Genomic DNA, 18,310 nt, shown 5'->3' on the forward strand with positions numbered 1-18,310 from the left:
TTTTGTGGCACAAATAAGTCTGTTTTTAGTAGTTGTTGTCAACTCTGTCACCGCTGGCTAACCCCCTTAAGATATATATTTTTTTGGTCAGTATTGAGAAAATCTATTTGAATCACTGTTCTGGAACAAATGCTTAAACTATTGATGTATTTGGTGTGCTAGATCTAAGGCAGTGGAGGCTGCTGAGGGGAGGATGGCTCCTAATAATGTCTGGAATGGAGTCAGTGGAGTGGTATCAACCACATGGAAAACACATCTTTGTGTTTGATGCCATTCCGTTGACTCCATTGTAGACATTATTTATTTTCTAAGGCCCTGCATCTCAGTGCAAGAGTGCACTGTAGTCCCTGGTTCAAATCCAGGCTGCATCACATCCAACCCTTATTGGGAGTCCCATAGGACAGTGCACAATTGGCCCAGCATCATCCAGGTTTGGTCGGGGTAGGCCGTCATTGTAAATATGAACTGACTTGAGAATTTGTTCTTAACTGACTTGCCTAGTTATATTTTTAATGTATGTATTATTATGAGCCGTGCTCACCTCAGCAGCCTCCAGTAATCTAAGGGATAATGTTTAACTTTTTAAATGTTGTTTTATGTTGTCGATCTAGAAAGGTATGCTAAAATGCTAACTAAATTAGCCCTAGAGCATTATATAGTGCAGGGATGGACAACTTTGATGGGGGTGGGGGCCACAAAAAATATGAACTCATCAAGTTTTAAAGTTAATTTCGTGCAATTCTACACATTTTGCCAAGAGGCGTAGAGAAAATGTTGCAGTTTTAGAGGACGTTTGCTGCAATTCTACACATTTTGCCATAGGATGAAGGGAAATGTTTGCAGTTTTTAATATATTATCTGAGTGAGACCAAATCAAGTTTAGATAGCTGGCCGCTAAACTCATTTCCTTGTCTAAAAATATTTTGCTGACATAGGCTAAGTGAATGACTGTCAGTGGCTGACAAGAGAGAAACTGCTGATGCACAACCAAATTTCAACATTGCACCTTGTGTATTTTACTACATTACATTAGATATTCTAACTCTCAACAATAAGTGGAGACCCCAACTGATTAAAAAAAATATATATTTACTTTTTACATAAATTGATCAGAGGGCCTTCAACAGGACGGGTCACTAGTTGCCCATCCCTGATATAGCGCTATAAAACAAAACATTTGGAGATTTGTATTACATATTTGAATAATTTAATGTTAGAATGAAACAATCAAGGCCTGTAAACACTTGTTGGACAATGTAAAAAAGAAAATGCCTTTTATTGTCTCTAATGAAGTTGCCATAAATCCAGTTAGTTGCATTTTCAGAAAGAAATGTAATAATTAGGAGAGTATTTGGGTCCATCAAAATTTATATTTCAAATGTTAATATTAAGAAAAATATTTGTGTGAAAAGGGTAGAGTTTGTCCCGTCTTTCAAGAATCCCTGAACTACAGTATCTATTCCCAGTATCATTGGTCTGTAGCTTGTAGTAAAACCCCATCACCATGGGGACGCTGTGATTTGTTTCTGGTCTCGTTACCCGCTGATAAAAACAGAACAAGACAAGACGGAAGTACAACTGAGCGCGCGTTTTTTTTTGGTGACCACAACTTTTTCATCGAGGACGAAGCCATACTAGCGCAATAGCCAACTCTCAGTCGACAGAAACATGTCTAAACTACAGTCGTTTCGTGTGCTTTTAAATGAGCGTTTAACTGCGGCAGCTGTGGAGATTTTCGGGGCAGTTGAAGAAACGGTAGCGGAGTACCGCGAGGAGAATGATCGGCTACGGAGACTGCTGCGGATCACACCGGAGATACAACTATGTAGGATAGGTTCGTATGTAGATCTACAGATAGTGGCACTGAACAAAAATATAAACGCAACATGCAACAATTTCAAAGTTACAGTTCATATAGGGAAATTGAAATAAAATCATTTGTCCCTAATCTATGGATTTCACATTACTGCGAATAGAGATATGCATCTGTTGGTCACAGATACCTTAAAATGTAGGTGGGTTGATCAGAAAACCAGTCACTATCTGGTGTGACCACCATTTGTCTCATGCAGGGGGACATCTCCTTCACATAAGAGTTGATCAGGCAGTTGCTTGTGGCGTGTTGAATGTTGTCCCACTCCTCTTCAGTGGCTGTGCGAAGTTGCTAGATATTGGCGGGAATTGGAACTGTCCTAAATGTCGATCCTGAAAATCGCTAACATGCTCTATGGGTGACATGTCTGGTGAGTATGCAGGCCTTGGAAGAACTGGGACATTTTCAGCTTCCAGGAATTGTGTACAGATCCATGCAACATGGGGCTGTACATTGTCATGCTGAAACAGGAGGTGATGGCAGCGGATGAATGGCATGACAATGGGCCTCAGGATTTCGTCACGGTGTCTCTGTGAATTCAAATTGCCATCGATAAAATGCAATTGTGTTTGTTGTCTGTAGCTTATGCCTGCCCATACCATAACCCCACCGCCTCCTTTGTCCCCAAAACATACATTGAATTATTTTCTAACATTTACATCTGAAGATATTAACATTATAAACATCAAAAAAAGAAATGACCTCACTGTCAACTGTGTTTATTTTAATCCAACTTAACATAGTCACTTTAATAACTCCCTCTACATGACTAATAAAATTTGATTTGATTAAAATGAATGTGATCCCCTTAATAATCACCTTATCCCTTAATAATATATCCAAGTGTTTGACATGGGGGAGGGAACCAGAAACTTTATGATCAAACTTTATCAATGAAGAAGCAACAGTCATTTGTCATACTTTTGTCATCATACTTTGATCTGGTTTCCTTCAAGTTTAATGAAAAACATGATTTTTGAATGTTCGTAACCTTTAACTGTCCACGTGCTCTGGCAGAGTTCCCGGTGGTGGAGCATGTGTAACAGTAGAACTTTAGACCAGTCCCCTCGCCCCGACCCGGGCGCGAACCAGGGACCCTCTGCACACATCAACAACGGTCGCTCACGAAGCGTCGTTACCCATCGCTCCACAAAAGCCGCAGCCCTTGCAGAGCAAGGAGCAACACTACTTCTAGGTTTCAGAGCAAGTGACGTAACTGATTGAAACGCTATTAGCGCGTACCCGCTAACTAGCTAGCCATTTCACATCCGTTACACATGTTCGTACGATACTGCCGTCTGTCCAGTGTGCACTGTGCTAGTACGTAGGTGTAGTCGTATCAGTTAAACCAGATCTAGGAATATGGCAGAAACCACGAAACGTGAGTGGATTATGTTAGAAACAACGGTCGTCATTCTTGGACACTGTCTCCAGTTAATTTATAGCTCCGTAGCCGAGAAACGGTGCATTACTCGTAGCGTTTAAAACAAAAGTGTGGCTGGGGATCCAACTTTTCACCTGCATTTTTTTCAAATGTATGTCCCACGTGTTGATCACGTTCTGCGCTTGTGTTTCTTTACAAACACATTTTTGTGGTCTACTTCCCTTCACATTTCTCACTGTCAACCGTGAATGACACATTTGAAATGTTTACCGGTGTAACGTCGATGCAGCATCTGCATAGCAACCATGTGATCTCGGGCCGGGACGATACCAGTATCACAATATTCTTTCCAATGAAAACACCAAGCAGATCAAACTCTTTGGTTCTTTAAAACCTGCTGTATGTAAAACATTGTGTATTATAGCTTGGAAAATAAATGTGTCTTTGGATGACAACATAATGATGTTTGTTTCCAACATTAGGGCTGTTTTCCTGAAGAAGTTAAATCCTCTTCGTGTTTCGTTTCCATGACACAATACTAACGAGTATCGTAATACTGGTATCGTTTCGGCCCTAATTTGGTGTTAATCAGTTTCATGGGGATTTACGTTTAGATCTTCTTGAGTTATACAGTGTTGTTTTGAATGATGCACAGTGAAGTTTAGAGCAGATGGTGCTGTCAAACTGTAGCATAGCCTACCTGTGTATTTTGCCTGGTGGCACCTTGTTGAGTCTTGGCCATTAGAGAAAAATGCGTTGGTGTTTCTGTCTTACAGTAACGTTATGCTGTCTTCTGTTATGTAGAATACTATCATTTATAAGATCTTGCAGACATTGATTCAGCTTTGATATAACTTTATTAAATTAGCAGAGTTACCTGTTCTTTACGAGTAGAGCAGAGACTGTGCGTGAAGTAGAGAATAAACACATGCGCAGAACATGATCCACACATGCACAGAAGCTTCTGGACCTTTAGTCTGGGTGGAAAAGGGTTTCAGCCTTGAGTACTTTTGTAAGTTTAACCCCACGGTCTGTGTGGGCAGTTTTGTTGAGCAGGCGCTTCAATGCCATGACAGAGGGTATCACGTCTGCTGCAGACGCAGTTGATGAGCTTATTTCTCCAGTCAGTTGTTCCAATGGCGCTAGGAGAGTGTTCATGTTTCCATGTTTCAAACATGTTCTCAAATGGATGCTCGACCAGTCCGGTACACACTACCAAGTAGGCGCTACTGTTTATGTTAGTTGAAACACACATCCATGGGTGTCACTGCTACTAGCTTCCCACTGACATTTGGACCAGCGATGTCAGCGCCATTAGCATGCCACAGTGGGTTGACGAGGATTTCGTACTGAGGAAGGCTGTACATGCTCAAGAATGTGCTGGGTCTCATACCGCTGCTGCCATTTCAATGGCATTTGAGAACATGTTTGAAACATGGGAACTCTCCTAGCGCCATTCGAACAACTGACGCCGGTCAGTTGTGTGTACCGGTGCTCGACCAGTCTGCAAAAGCCCTCATCATCCACGACAGAGAACGGTTGATTGTCAAGGGCAATGAATTCCATTATCTTGGCTTTAATGGATTTAGCCTTTTGCGATGTCTCTCTGAAATTGTCTTTCTCTTTCAAATGACTGCTCTACTTGCTTAGTTGTTGGAGGTGTGCGCTTAGTTTCTTTCAGCTTTTGTTTTAAGTAGTTGCTGAACGTCTGGGGGTGATGCACTTTCAAATTAGCATTTAGGTTTGTGGTTTTGAAAGATGTCACTTTCTCCCCTCAGGAAATAATAGCAGCACAAATGTTGCATATGGCCTTTTTGTTATCTTCCTTTGAAACTTCAAAATAGATCCACACAGCAGACATTGTGGGCTAGGTTAGGAATGCTGTGTTGCACGTGTAGCGCTGTATTCTTTGTGGCGTCATTACGTCATCTACCTACGTTAAATAAGGAATGCTTTGACATCGGTTTTGCACTTCGGCGTTAAACTAGACATCGGGTCGATGCCGATGTTGGCATTTTTAGCTAATATCGTCTGATTCCGATATGCTTACGATATATCGTGCATCCCTAGTTCAGATAACTGATTTGGGAAAAAATAATATCAAAACTCTGTAGTGCGGTGGTTAGTCGTGGTGGTTAGTCGCGGGGTCACAGGCTTTGAACACCTAAATAGTAAGAATACGAGGTAGGCATCTTATATTCCACTTCCCTTTATTGCCTCAATTCAAAAAACTTCTAAAACTGAATCTATGCCGTTATTTAGGAGGATGTGAGTGTGACAAAAGCTTATTATGTCGCCTACTAAATTAAATGAATTATTAGAACCACAATGTGCAGATAGTGTGGTTTCACATAAAAATAAATCTAAATATTGTGCTTTTGCTGTGATTCGACCCTGTCTTATCGTAAGTGTTCTATGGTTCCCAACCCTTCCTGCTGAGCTACTGTTCAATTGTAACTTTGAAGAAGAAAAAAATCTCACATTTTGCAACACACATTTCTGAAAAGCATGTGATCGAACAAAGCTTCGGACATCATTGATTACGGTGTAATATACGTTTTATACAAGCATCAGCTGTACTTTTGTATAGGATCAGACTGCTTTGAAAATGTTACAAGCCTCGAAGCACCGGTGTCATTTGGTATGTAAATCTCTTCCCTACATTTAGTATGATGTATTACATTCGATTACATTATAAACGTGTCATAGCCTTCGTACAATATTATATGAATTAGAGAAGCTATAGTATCATATGTCTTACCTGGTCGTACAATGGCATACGAATTAGTTGAGCTAACTTATCATCTGTATTTGAGGAGCTATAGTATTATACGTCTTTCTCTGAGACCAGGTTGCTTGTTGCATCATACCAACAAAGGAGAATTATGGGGAGAATTTACATTGGGGGTTAGGAGAACTAACAACAAAGGTTAGGAGAATTGGGTTAAGGTTAGGCGAAGGGTTAGCTAAAATGCTACAGTTGTCCCCATCACGACTCAAAGGCTATTGTGGAAATCTAAATCGTACCCTCAAATCTCACAACTCTGTTTTGGAAGATACTTTATGGCCAAAATGTACCAACCATTTTGACACTGGAATACATTTTTCGAACAAATATCGATGTCACAAATAACGTTTTCAATGAGAGACATTGGTTCTTGAGTTCAGTTCTGCTTTAAGAAGATGCATGTTAGAAATAGGCAGGGTTTATGACTATGGCTGTGCCAGCTAGTGACGACTGTCTAAAGGCTCTATAACCTCTGCTCATCTCTCCTTTCCTCCAGACTCCCTGCAGCTCTCAGTCTCTGAAGAGGAGGTTCTCCCTGAGCAGCAGCAGCACTGTGAGCAGGAGTGGAGCCCCAGTCTGGGGCAGGAGAACCCAGAGCTTCTACAGATTCAGGAGGAACTCATGGCCACTCAGGAGGAAGAACAGCTTCAAGGGCTGGAGGCTGATATCAAATTTGCTCCTTCCTGTGTGAAACGTGAATGTGATCAGGAGGACCCACTTCAGTCCTTGATTCTTCCCCAAACCCAGACTGTGGAGAACAGAGAGCGTGACCCTAAACAAGTGGATCTCACACCTTTTGTTACTGTGACCCACGTTAAGGGCCTCAACATTCACTGTGACCCTCCAGATAATCAGAACAATGCCTCCAGCCACAGCTTAGCCGTAAACAGTGACCCAGTAGGACTTGACAGCAGCCCACCGATGGATCCCAGCTCATCATTTGATCCCAGCTCATCATTGAATCCAAACCCATCAATGGGTGAACACCGTTATAAACCCAGCACCACGTCTAGAAAAACTCGCCACTGTGGTGAAATGTTTGCTCTGAAACCTGACCTGCAGAGGCATGTGACTCTCTCCAAGAAGATACTCAGCGAATGCCGAGTCTGCAGAAAACGCTACAACTCCACCTGTAAACTGAAGGCCCATGTCCGCCTCTGTCACAGTGGGAAACCCTGCACTGTTTGTAGCAAGACCTTCAAACTCAAAGGAGATCTGTCCAAGCACATGAGGATTCACACAGGGGAGAAACAGTTTAAGTGTGGCGACTGTGGGAAAGGGTTCAATCGTAAGGAACACGTAACAGTGCACATGGTGACTCATACAGGAGAGAAACCATTTATCTGTGACGACTGTGGGAAAAGCTTCAGTCAGAAAGGGTCCCTAAAGAAGCATACACTGACTCACACAGAAGAGAAACCATTTAGCTGTGGTGACTGTGGGAAAATGTTCAATCGCAAGGAACGCTTAACCATACACATGGTGACTCATGCAGGAGAGAAACCATTTAGCTGTGATGCTTGTGGGAAAAGCTTCTGTCACAAGGCATCCCTAAAGAAGCATACACTGACTCACACAGGAGAGAAACTATTTAGCTGTGATGCTTGTGGGAAAAGCTTCTGTCACAAGGCATCCCTAAAGAAGCATACACTGACTCACACAGGAGAGAAACCATTTAGCTGTGCTGACTGTGGGAAAAGCTTCAATCAGAAGGGGAACCTAAGGAACCATCAACTGACTCACACAGAAGAGAAACCATTTAGCTGTGATGACTGTGGGAAAAGCTTCACTCAAAAGTCTAATTTACTGACGCATGTGAAAAACATCCACAAAGGTGGCAAACAGGATGAAAACTGAAAGAAGATATTTAGTCACAAGATCAGGATGTGGACAATATTCTGAGTACACTTTCATAGACACAAATAGCTGGAATAAGTAAATTGAGTCAATAAGAGGATAGACAGATTAACTGATGACTAAATTAGCAGTGCAGATGGCACTATTTTGTTAAGTGCAGAGATGTATTATAGGTATGAATGTGTAGGGGACTTCTGAAATTCTACAGATTTTGTGGCCCAGCAGGAAGATCAGCATATCCCAAATCCAGAGGTTGTCAGTTCAAATCCCAGGTTGGGTCATATTGAAAAGTCTACTAGGTGATCATGTCAAATGTAATCATATTGTCATTGAGTACTCTTTTTTTTTTTTAACCATTTTTGCTAAACAGTGTATCACTAACCTTAACAGAATACATGGTCCCAAATAAAATACAATTGTATTGGTCACATACGCGTGTTTAGCAGAAGTTATTGTGGGTGTAGAGAAATGCTTGTGTTTCTTGCTCCAACAGTGCAGTAATATCTAACAATTCACAGTAATACACACAAACTTAAAAGTAAAAGAATGGAATTTAGGAATATATAAATATTAAGATGATCAATGTGGCATGGACTAAAATACAGTAGAATAGAGTACATTATATACATATGAGATGAGTAAAGCAAAAATATGAAAACATTATTAAAGTGACTAGTGTTCCATTATGAAAGTGGCCAGTGAATTCAAGTCTATGTATGTAGGGCAGCAGCCTCTAAGGTTCAGGGTTACGTAACCGGGTGGAAACCGGCCAAGAGAACATTCTCATATGTGGGTGTAATACACTGTTAAAAGCACTGTTTGTGTGTGGGGGTGGCTGTCCCTAGCATTGCCAAAAGACAAAGAGCTGTGACTGGATCAGTGGTTCACCCAGTCAGGGCCTTGATGGTTTTGGCAACAGTAACAAGGAGTGATGTGTAATACAACTAGGGTGCGCGTGTCCTGGTAATGGGGGTGGGGGGTTCTTTCTGTACATCAGGTGACGTCTCCAGGAACTAGACAAAAAAACTCTAGGGGACCATGACAGAACATCCTGACTACTTTAGGCGACCATTTTGTGACGTCCCGGGAGGTCCTAAAGACTCATTATTGTTTACAGGGAAGTTATGTTATTCATTAAAAAAGTTGCTTATGACCTGATAACATAATAACCACCTGATAACATAATAACCACCTGATAACATAATAACCACCAGATAACATAATAACCACCAGATAACATAAAAACCACCTGATAACATAATAACCACCAGATAACATAATAACCACCAGATAACAGAATAACCACCTGATAACATAATAACCACCTGATAACATAATAACCACCTGATAACATAATAACCACCTGATAACATAACCACCAGATAACATAATAACCACCAGATAACATAATAACCACAAGATAACATAAAAAACACCTGATAACATAAAAACCCCCAGATAACATAATAACCACAAGATAACATAATAAGCACCAGATAACATAAAAACCACTGGAAAACATAATAATAAGATTGGTTAATAATCACGTAAAGTGTTAACTCTGTGTGTGTGTGTGTGTATCAGAGAGTTTGTGTTGTGATTGGCAGTGGGTGGTGGAATGTGCATTAAATTCAGGGCAGTACTACATAAAACATTGATTTTGTTATGTTATTACATTATTCATAATGTAATTCACTGGTGAATGTAAACTTATTACATTTATTGGAAAAAGTTATTACGTTTACTGGCAAGTTATTACATTAACCAGGTTTATCACATAAAAACGTTAAGTTATTACAAATGGAAAATGTATTACATTTACCAGTGTTATTTCATTTACTGTTACATTAATTACTGAACTTAATTCATTAAGTTTTATCATAATTATTGATAGAAAAGATGTCAGCGGTATTTTGCGACGTGGGAACACTGACTGGATCAAGAGTACCCCCCCCCCCCCCCCCCCCCAATTCTCCCAAGGTGTACCACGGAGCAAAGAGATGCTAGATAGTCTAGCTCAGGGATTGACCCTTTATAATATATATTTTTTACTTGTCGGGGTCTCAAGTTACTGTGGCGAGTTGGAATAGTACAAAACACAAGATGCAATTTTGTCGTTTGGTTGCGCATCAGCAGTTTTTCTGTTATCTCTGATAACTGATAGTTACTCAATTAGCCCATGTCAGCTAACATTTGTTAGACTGGTAAATTAGTCTAGCGGCCAGCTATCTAAACTTGTAGTAATCATAGTCCCTGTTAGTGAGCATTTCTCCTTTGCCAAGATAATCCATCCGTCTGACAGGTGTGGCATATCAAGAAGCTAATTAAACGTGGGGACAATAAAAGGCCACTCTAAAATGTTCATTTTTGTCACACAACACAATGCCACAGAAGTCTCAAGTTTTGAGCTGCGCAATCTACCGAAGCGCAGCTCAGAGTAAATATTTATTCCATTTTCCTTTTTCAAATAGGTGGTTATTTAGAATGCATAAAATACTGTATTTACGATAGCATAGCTGCCTACGGCCCGATAGATACACAAAATCTTTTTGTTCCTCAGTCTTCCCGCTCTTTCATTCAAAACCCAACCCCCTTTCTTTGTGTAACCAGCCGTCATATCTGTTCCGTCCGCTAGGGCCGTTTTCCTTTATGACATAATTCGTAATCAATGTATGATCCATTCTGTGTAGATGTAATTCTGTGTGATTATTTAGGTATTTAGTAAATAAATAATTAAATAATTTTATATTGCTGATTCAACTTGTTAGCCAGGGTGCGTGAAGATAACCAAGAATTTACAACTTTCAGATGAGACTGAATAAGGCGACGATTAAATATTGACTGCTATTGAGGTAAAAGATTACCAGGTCTTTAAGAGTTTATTCAGAAGATAACAGCTCTAAACATTATTTTGTGGTGCCCCGACTTTCTAGTTAATTACATTTACATGATTAGCTTAATCAGTTAATATTAATTACAGATAAATTATTTTATAGAATAGCATGTCATATCACTTAATCCGGCATAGCCAAAGACACGACAACTCTAGCTTGCGGGGTAGGCCGTGTTTGAAACACGCTACATTCTCTGAACCACGCCCCCTCGAACCTCACGTACCGCGTGCCCCCTCTAAAATAATGGGTGCATGATGCCCCTGACTCTTACCAATTACTAAACACATTAAAACACACACACTGTATTACAGCCAAACAGGACCATGCTAAACGGAACCAGACATGACTGACCATGTGAGAAGATGTTGTAGATGTTGTGTACTGTGGGGTCAGAGTTGACTGTAAATCAGGATTAGGTTCACAACACCAGGAGAGTCAAAGTAAACAGGTGTGTGTTATCCATATTGACCACAATTGTCAAGGTATGCGTGAAGGGCTGTAGAAAGTCAGGCGCAGGAGAGCAGATAGTTGGTAGTAACACGGAGCCTTTTATTTGGCGAACCAAAAGCACACGGCACAAACGAACACGAAATACAAAATACTGGTTGAACATAACCCAGCGCAACCAGCCTAGTGTGCGCATACATGAACACAGAATAAACAATACCACACAAAGACATGGGGGAAACAGAGGGTTAAATACACAACACATAATGAGGGAATGAGATCCAGGTGTGTGGGAAAACGAGACAAAACAAATGGAAAATGAAAAAGGGATCGGCGATGGCTAGAAGACCGGCGATGTCGACCGCCGAACATCGCCCGTACAAGGAGAGGCATTGACTTCGGCAGAAGTCGTGACAACAATGTGGAGGAGTGGGACTTTAACTGTATGCATTAGTCTACTACAATAGAAAGAGGTGTAGATGATGTATCTGCTTAAATGTTCCCCAAAGGAGGACATATTTTCATTCTATACATACAGGCTTCTAGACTAATGCATGTTGAGTAAATAAAACTAAACACATGTTTGCTCCTCAGTGTCCCTCTGATTAAGAGGTGTCTGCATTACATCCTACTACAGCAAAAGGAAATCGGCTAGCTGGCCAATGAAGTGGATCTATTACACTAACGTGGATCCTTTCAGTAGGCTACAACAACATGAGAAGTGAGAATGTCAATTATATATTTCATCCTTCTCTTTCCTTCCAGGTGTGTGTCTCGCACTCTCAGCCAGACCGACAAGACATGACTAAACTTGATTTAATCTACAAAGGTTACCTTTTAAGCATGCCATTTGTTCCCCAGTCACCCCAGTGTCAAACCCCAGTGTTTGGTCACCACAGGACCACTGGCTAGAATAGCAGTAGGTTACAGGCCTAGAACTCTCAGGATGGGCATACTGTAGGTATACATGCATGGGGACGGACTGTGTTTGTGCATACGTGTCCAGCCAGCTGTGTATTTACATGTTAGTCATTTACTAGACACTCTTATCCAGAGCAACAATTAGTGCAATCATCTTAAGATGGCTGGGTGAGACAACCACATGTCGTAGTTAGTACATTTTTCCTCATGACACTAACTTTTGATAGATTTAAACAAATAATATTGAAATCACCATAGTTTATGGTTGTGACCATTAACTCCATCTCCCTGAGAGGATATTTTATTTGGTTTAAACATGTTGAAGCAACTGAGGGAAAAGGAAATTGCTACTTTGCATACCACCTGAATGAAGTAACATAACATTTTTTTTTTTTTATTCTTGATTTTCAAATGAAGAATTTTCTGTATTTTACAAATATTTGTATGGACTTATTTTTTGTGGCACAAATAAGTCTGTTTTTAGTATTTGTTGTCAACTCTGTCACCGCTGGCTGACCCCCTTAAGATATTTTTTTTTTGGTCAGTATTGAGAAAATCTATTTGAATCACTGTTCTGAAACAAATGCTTAAACTATTGATGTATTTGGTGTGCTAGATCTAAGGCAGTGGAGGCTGCTGAGGGGAGGATGGCTCCTAATAATGTCTGGAATGGAGTCAGTGGAGTGGTATCAACCACATGGAAAACACATCTTTGTGTTTGATGCCATTCCGGTGAATCCATTCCAGACATTATTATGAGCCGTCCTCCCTTCAGCAGCCTGCACTGATCTAATGGATGTTAACATAATAAATGTTGTTTTAAGTTATGAATCTAGATAGACATGCCAAAATGCCCGCCATCCGGTAATTGGATCATGATTACTAAGTTTAGATAGCTGGCCGTTAAACTAATTCACCAGTCTAAAAAGAGGGTAGCTGATGTAAGATAATTGAGTGACTGTCAGTGGCTGACATATCAAGAGAGAAACTGCTGATGCACAACCAAACTTCGATATTGTACCTTGTGTATTTTACTACATTACATTAGATATTATAACTCTCAACAATTAGTGGAGACCCCAAAATGTTTTAACTTCTTACGGAAATTGATCTGAGCGCCTTCAAAAGGCCGGGTCACCAGTTAACCATCCCTGATATAGCTCTATAAAATAAAACACAATGTTTGGAGATTTGTATTACATATTTGAATAATCTAATGTTAGAATGAAACAATCAAGGCCTTAACACACTTGTTGACAAATGTAAAAATGAAATGCCTTTTATTGTATCTAATGAAGTTGCCATAAATCCAGTTAGTTGCATTTTCAGAAAGAAATGAAAGAATTAGGAGGTTATTTGGTCCATCAAAATGTATATTTTAAATGTTTTATATGAAGAAAAATATTTGTGTGAAGAAGGTAGAGTTTGTCCCGTCTTTCAAGAATCCCTGAACTACAGTATCTATTCCCAGTATCATTGGTCTGTAGCGTGTAGTAAAACCCCATCACCATGGGGACGCTGTGATTTGTTTCTGGGCTCGTTACCCGCTGATAAAAACAGAACAAAACAATACGGAAGTAAAACGGTAGGGAGCGTTTGTTTGTGCTCGTCGACGAAGACATACATGTTGAATACCCAATTCTCAGTCGACTGAAACATGTCTAAACTACAGTCGTTTCGTGTGTTTTTAAATGAGCGTTTAACCGCGGCAGCTGTGGAGATTTTAGGGGCAGTTGAAGAAACGGTAGCGGAGTACCGCGAGGAGAATGATCGGCTACGGAGACTGCTGCGGATCACACCAGAGATACAACTATGTAGAATAGGTTAGTATGTAGATCTTCAGATGGCTACGCTGGACAAAAATATTAACCCAACATTTAACAATTTCTCAGAATTTACTAAGTTACAGTTCATATAAGGAATTCAATCAATTGAAATAAATTCATTATGCCCTAATCTATGGATTTCACATTAACGGGAATGCAGATATGCATCTTGGTCACAGATACCTTAAAAATGTAGGGGGGTTGATCAGAAAACCAGTCAGTATCTGGTGTGACCACCAAATTGTACAAGCCCTTAACCAACAATGCAGTTAAAAAAAAAATATATAAATAAAAAATAATGAGAGCTGCAGTAAAATAACTGTAGCGAGGCTATATACAGGGGGTACCGGTAGAGTCAATGTGCGGGGGCACAGGTTAGTCGAGGTAATTGAGGTAATATGTACATGTAGCAGGAGTTATAGTGAGTATGCATAGATATCATGGTCCAAACACACTAAGACAAAGTGACAAAGCCTCTTCCACCTCAGGAGACTGAACATATTTTGCAATTGTCCTCAGATCCTCAAAAGGTTCTACAGCTGCACCATCGAGAGCATCCTGACTGGTTGCATTACTGCCTGGTATGGCAACTGCTCGGGGCCAGGCTTCCTGCCATCCAGGACCTCTATACCAGGCGGTGTCAGAGGAAGGCCCTAAAAATGGTCAGACTCCAGCCAACCTAGTCATAGACTGTTCTCTCTGCTACCGCACGGCAAGCGGTACCAGAGCGCCAAGTCTAGGTCAAAAAGGCTTCTTAACAGCTTCTACCCCCAAGCCATGGCTCTGTTGGGGCGGTATGCAAATTGGAGTGGGTCTAGGGTTTCTGAGATGATGGTGTTGATGTGAGCCATGACCAGCTATATAACCCACGCCCCTCTGCAAACACGAGTTCTCCGATGTTTGTGACAATGCAGTACTTATTTAAAGAGAAGAGAATATTATGTTAGCACACATTAAAATTAAGTGATGTCGCCTTGTCCCCTTATTAATATATCGAAGTGTTTGACATGGGGGAGGGAACCAGTAACTTTATGATCAAACTTTATCAATGTAGAAGCAACAGTCATTTTTCATACTTTGGTCATACTCTGGTTTTCTTCAAATATCATCCAATTTCATGAAAAACATGATTTTGACTGTGTATGACCTTTGACTGTCCATGTGCTCTGGCAGAGTTCCTGGTCACATGCTGTTTTCAATGAGAGAAATTGGTTCTTGAGTTCAGTTTATGGCTGTGGCTGTGCCAGCTAGTGACGACTGTCTAAAGGCTCTATAGATAACCTCTGCTCGTCTCTCCTTTCCTCCAGATTCCCTCCAGCTCTCTCTCGCTGTCTCTGAAGAGGAGGTTCTCCCTGAGCAGCAGCACTGTGAGCAGGAGTGGAGCCCCAGTCTGGGGCAGGAGAACCCAGAGCTTCCACAGATTAAAGAGGAGCAGGAGGAACTCAGGACCAGTCAGGAGGAAGAGCAGCTTCAAGGGCTGGAGGCTGATATCAAATTCACTCCTTCCTGTGTGAAAAGTGAATGTGATCAGGAGGACCCACTTCAGCCCTTCACTTCTCCCCAAACCCAGACTGTGGAGATCAGAGAGAGTGACCCTAAACAAGTGGATCTCACACCTTTTGTTACTGTGACCCACCTTAAGGGTCTCTACATTCCCTGTGACCCTCCAGATAATCAAAACAATGCCTCCAGCCACAGGTCAGCTGTAAGCAGTGACCCAGTAGGACTTGACAGCAGCCCACGATTGGATCCCAGGCCATCAATGGCGGAACATTGTTCCAAACCCAGCACGTCTAGAAAAACTCACCACTGCCGTGACTGTGGTGAAAAGTTTGCTCTGAAAGCTGACGTGGGGAGGCATATGACTCTCCACAAGAAGAGACTCAGTGAATGCAGCTTCTGCAGAAAACGCTGCTCCTCCACCTGTAAACTGAAGGCCCATGTCCGCCTCTGTCACAGTGGGAAACCCTGCACCTGTCCTGTTTGTGCCAAGACCTTCAGCCTCAAAGGATATCTGTCCAAGCACATGAGGATTCACACAGGAGTCGGGGAGAGAACATTTAGCTGTGGAGACTGTGGGAAAAGCTTCAATTTGAAGGGGAACCTAAAGAACCATATGTTGACTCACACAGGAGAGAAATCATTTAGCTGTGTTGACTGTGGGAAAAGCTTCATTCATAAGTGGAACCTAAGGAGCCATATGCTGACTCATACAGGAGAGAAACCATTTAGCTGTAGTGACTGTGGGAAAAGCTTCAATCAGGAGGGGAACCTACGGAACCATAAACGGACTCACACAGGAGGGAAACCATTTAGCTGTGATAACTGTGGGAAAAGCTTCAATCAGAAGGGGTCCCTAAAGAAGCATACACTTACTCACACAGGAGAGAAACCATTTAGCTGTGCTGACTGTGGGAAAAGCTTCAATCAGAAGGGGAACCTAAGGAACCATAAACTGACTCACACAGGAGAGAAACCATTTAGCTGTGATGATTGCGGGAAAAGCTTCACTCAAAAGTCTAACTTACTGACGCATGTGAAAAAAATCCACAAAGGAGGAAAACTAGGATAAAAACTGAAAGAAAATTAGGACAAAGATCTATTTAGTCACAAGGTGAAAATAAAAAGTCAGGATGTGGACAATTTTGAGTACACGCTCAGACACATAGCTGGAATAAGTAAATGAAGTCTGAGAGGATAGTCAGATTAACTGATGACTAAATTAGCAGTGCAGATGGCACTATTTTGTTAAGTGCAGAGATGTATTATGGGTATGAATGTGTAGGGGACTTCTGAAATTCTACAGATTTTGTGGCCCAGCAGGAAGATCAGCGTATCCCAAATCCAGAGGTTGTCAGATCAAATCCCAGGTTGGGTCATATTCAAAAGTCTACTAAGTGATCATGTCAAATGTAATCATATTGTCATTGCTTACACCATTTTAGCTTAGCAGTGTATCACTAACCTTAAACAGAATACATGGTCCCAAATCAAATTGTATTGGTCACATACACGTGTTTAGCAGATGTTATTGCGGGTGTAGCTATAATGCTTGTGTTTCTAGCTCCAACAGTGCAGTAATATCTAACAATTCACAACAATACACACAAACCTAAAAGTAAAATAATGGAATTAAAGAATATATAAATATTAGGATGAGCAATGTTGGAGTGGCGTAGACTAAAATACAGTAGAATAGAATACATTATATTCATATGAGATGAGTAAAGCAAAGATATGTAAACATTATTAAAGTGACTAGTGTTCCATTATGAAAGTGGCCAGTGAATTCAAGTCTATGTATGTAGGGCAGCAGCCTCTAAGGTTCAGGGTTACGTAACCGGGGTGGAAACCGGCCAAGAGAACATTCTCATATGTGGGTGTAAAACACTGTTAAAAGCACTGTTTTCGTGTGTGGGGGTGGCTGTCCCTAGCATTGGCAAAAGACAAAGAGCTGTGACTGGATCAGTGGTTCAACAATCAGGGCCTTGATGGGCTTGGCAACAGTAACAAGGGGTGAGGTGTAATGAAACTAGGGTGCGCGTGCCTTGGGTAAACCATTTTTTGGGGGGGAGAACATTTCTTTACGGCATTGGGTAACGTCCTTGGAACAAACCGGGAACTAGACAACAACCTCCAGGAGAGCATGACACAACATCTCAAGAATGCCTTCAAAACGTCCTCGAGACCAGCCAGGAACTAGACAAATCCTCTAGGGAACCATGACACAACGTCCTGACGACGTTAGGCGACCATTTTGTGACGTCCTTTATTGTTTACAGAGAAGTTATGTTATTCATTAAAAAGGTAACATTTACTCTTATTTCATAAACCCATATGTTCTTTACATCTTTTCTGCTACAAAAGTAGGCAAAGCTGTCATCAAGGCAAAGGGTGGCTACTTTGAAGAATCTCAGATATAAAATATATTTTGATTTGTATAACACTTTTTTGGGGGGTTACTACATGATTCCATATGTGTTATTTCATAGTTTTGATGTCTTCACTATCATTCTACAATGTAGAAAATAATAAAAAATAAAGAAAAACCCTTGAATGAGTAGGTGTGTCCAAACTTTTGACTGGTACTGTACATACATTTTACATACATTACTGAACATAGACTCCTTAATGCCACTCTCAGCCCATCTTACCTATCGCCATAGACCACCGCCGTTTGGTTTACATGTGCCATATATTTTTTAATTGTGCTGTGTTGTTTTATATATATTTTTAACCTTTCTAATCGTATAGTATTCACAGATTGTGAGCCAAAGATGAAAACCTTTCCTACGAGTAATATTATTTGACCCACTATGG

General features: G+C 40.9%; 1 protein-coding gene across 1 annotated transcript; it reads left to right on the forward strand.

Moving 5' to 3' along the window:
* The first annotated feature begins 1,534 nt into the window (after positions 1–1,534).
* On the forward strand, positions 1,535–18,051 carry LOC139533269 (zinc finger protein 665-like). The gene is made up of 4 exons (XM_071331339.1): positions 1,535–1,834; positions 6,542–7,900; positions 13,820–13,987; positions 15,298–18,051. The coding sequence occupies exons 1-4, from the start codon at positions 1,669–1,671 to the stop codon at positions 16,560–16,562; spliced, it is 2,958 nt and encodes a 985-aa protein (XP_071187440.1). The 5' UTR covers positions 1,535–1,668; the 3' UTR covers positions 16,563–18,051.
* Positions 18,052–18,310: the final 259 nt, after the last annotated feature.

This window comes from Salvelinus alpinus, chromosome 11 (assembly GCF_045679555.1).
Source record: "Salvelinus alpinus chromosome 11, SLU_Salpinus.1, whole genome shotgun sequence".
In the NCBI taxonomy this organism is placed as follows: Eukaryota; Metazoa; Chordata; class Actinopteri; order Salmoniformes; family Salmonidae; genus Salvelinus; species Salvelinus alpinus.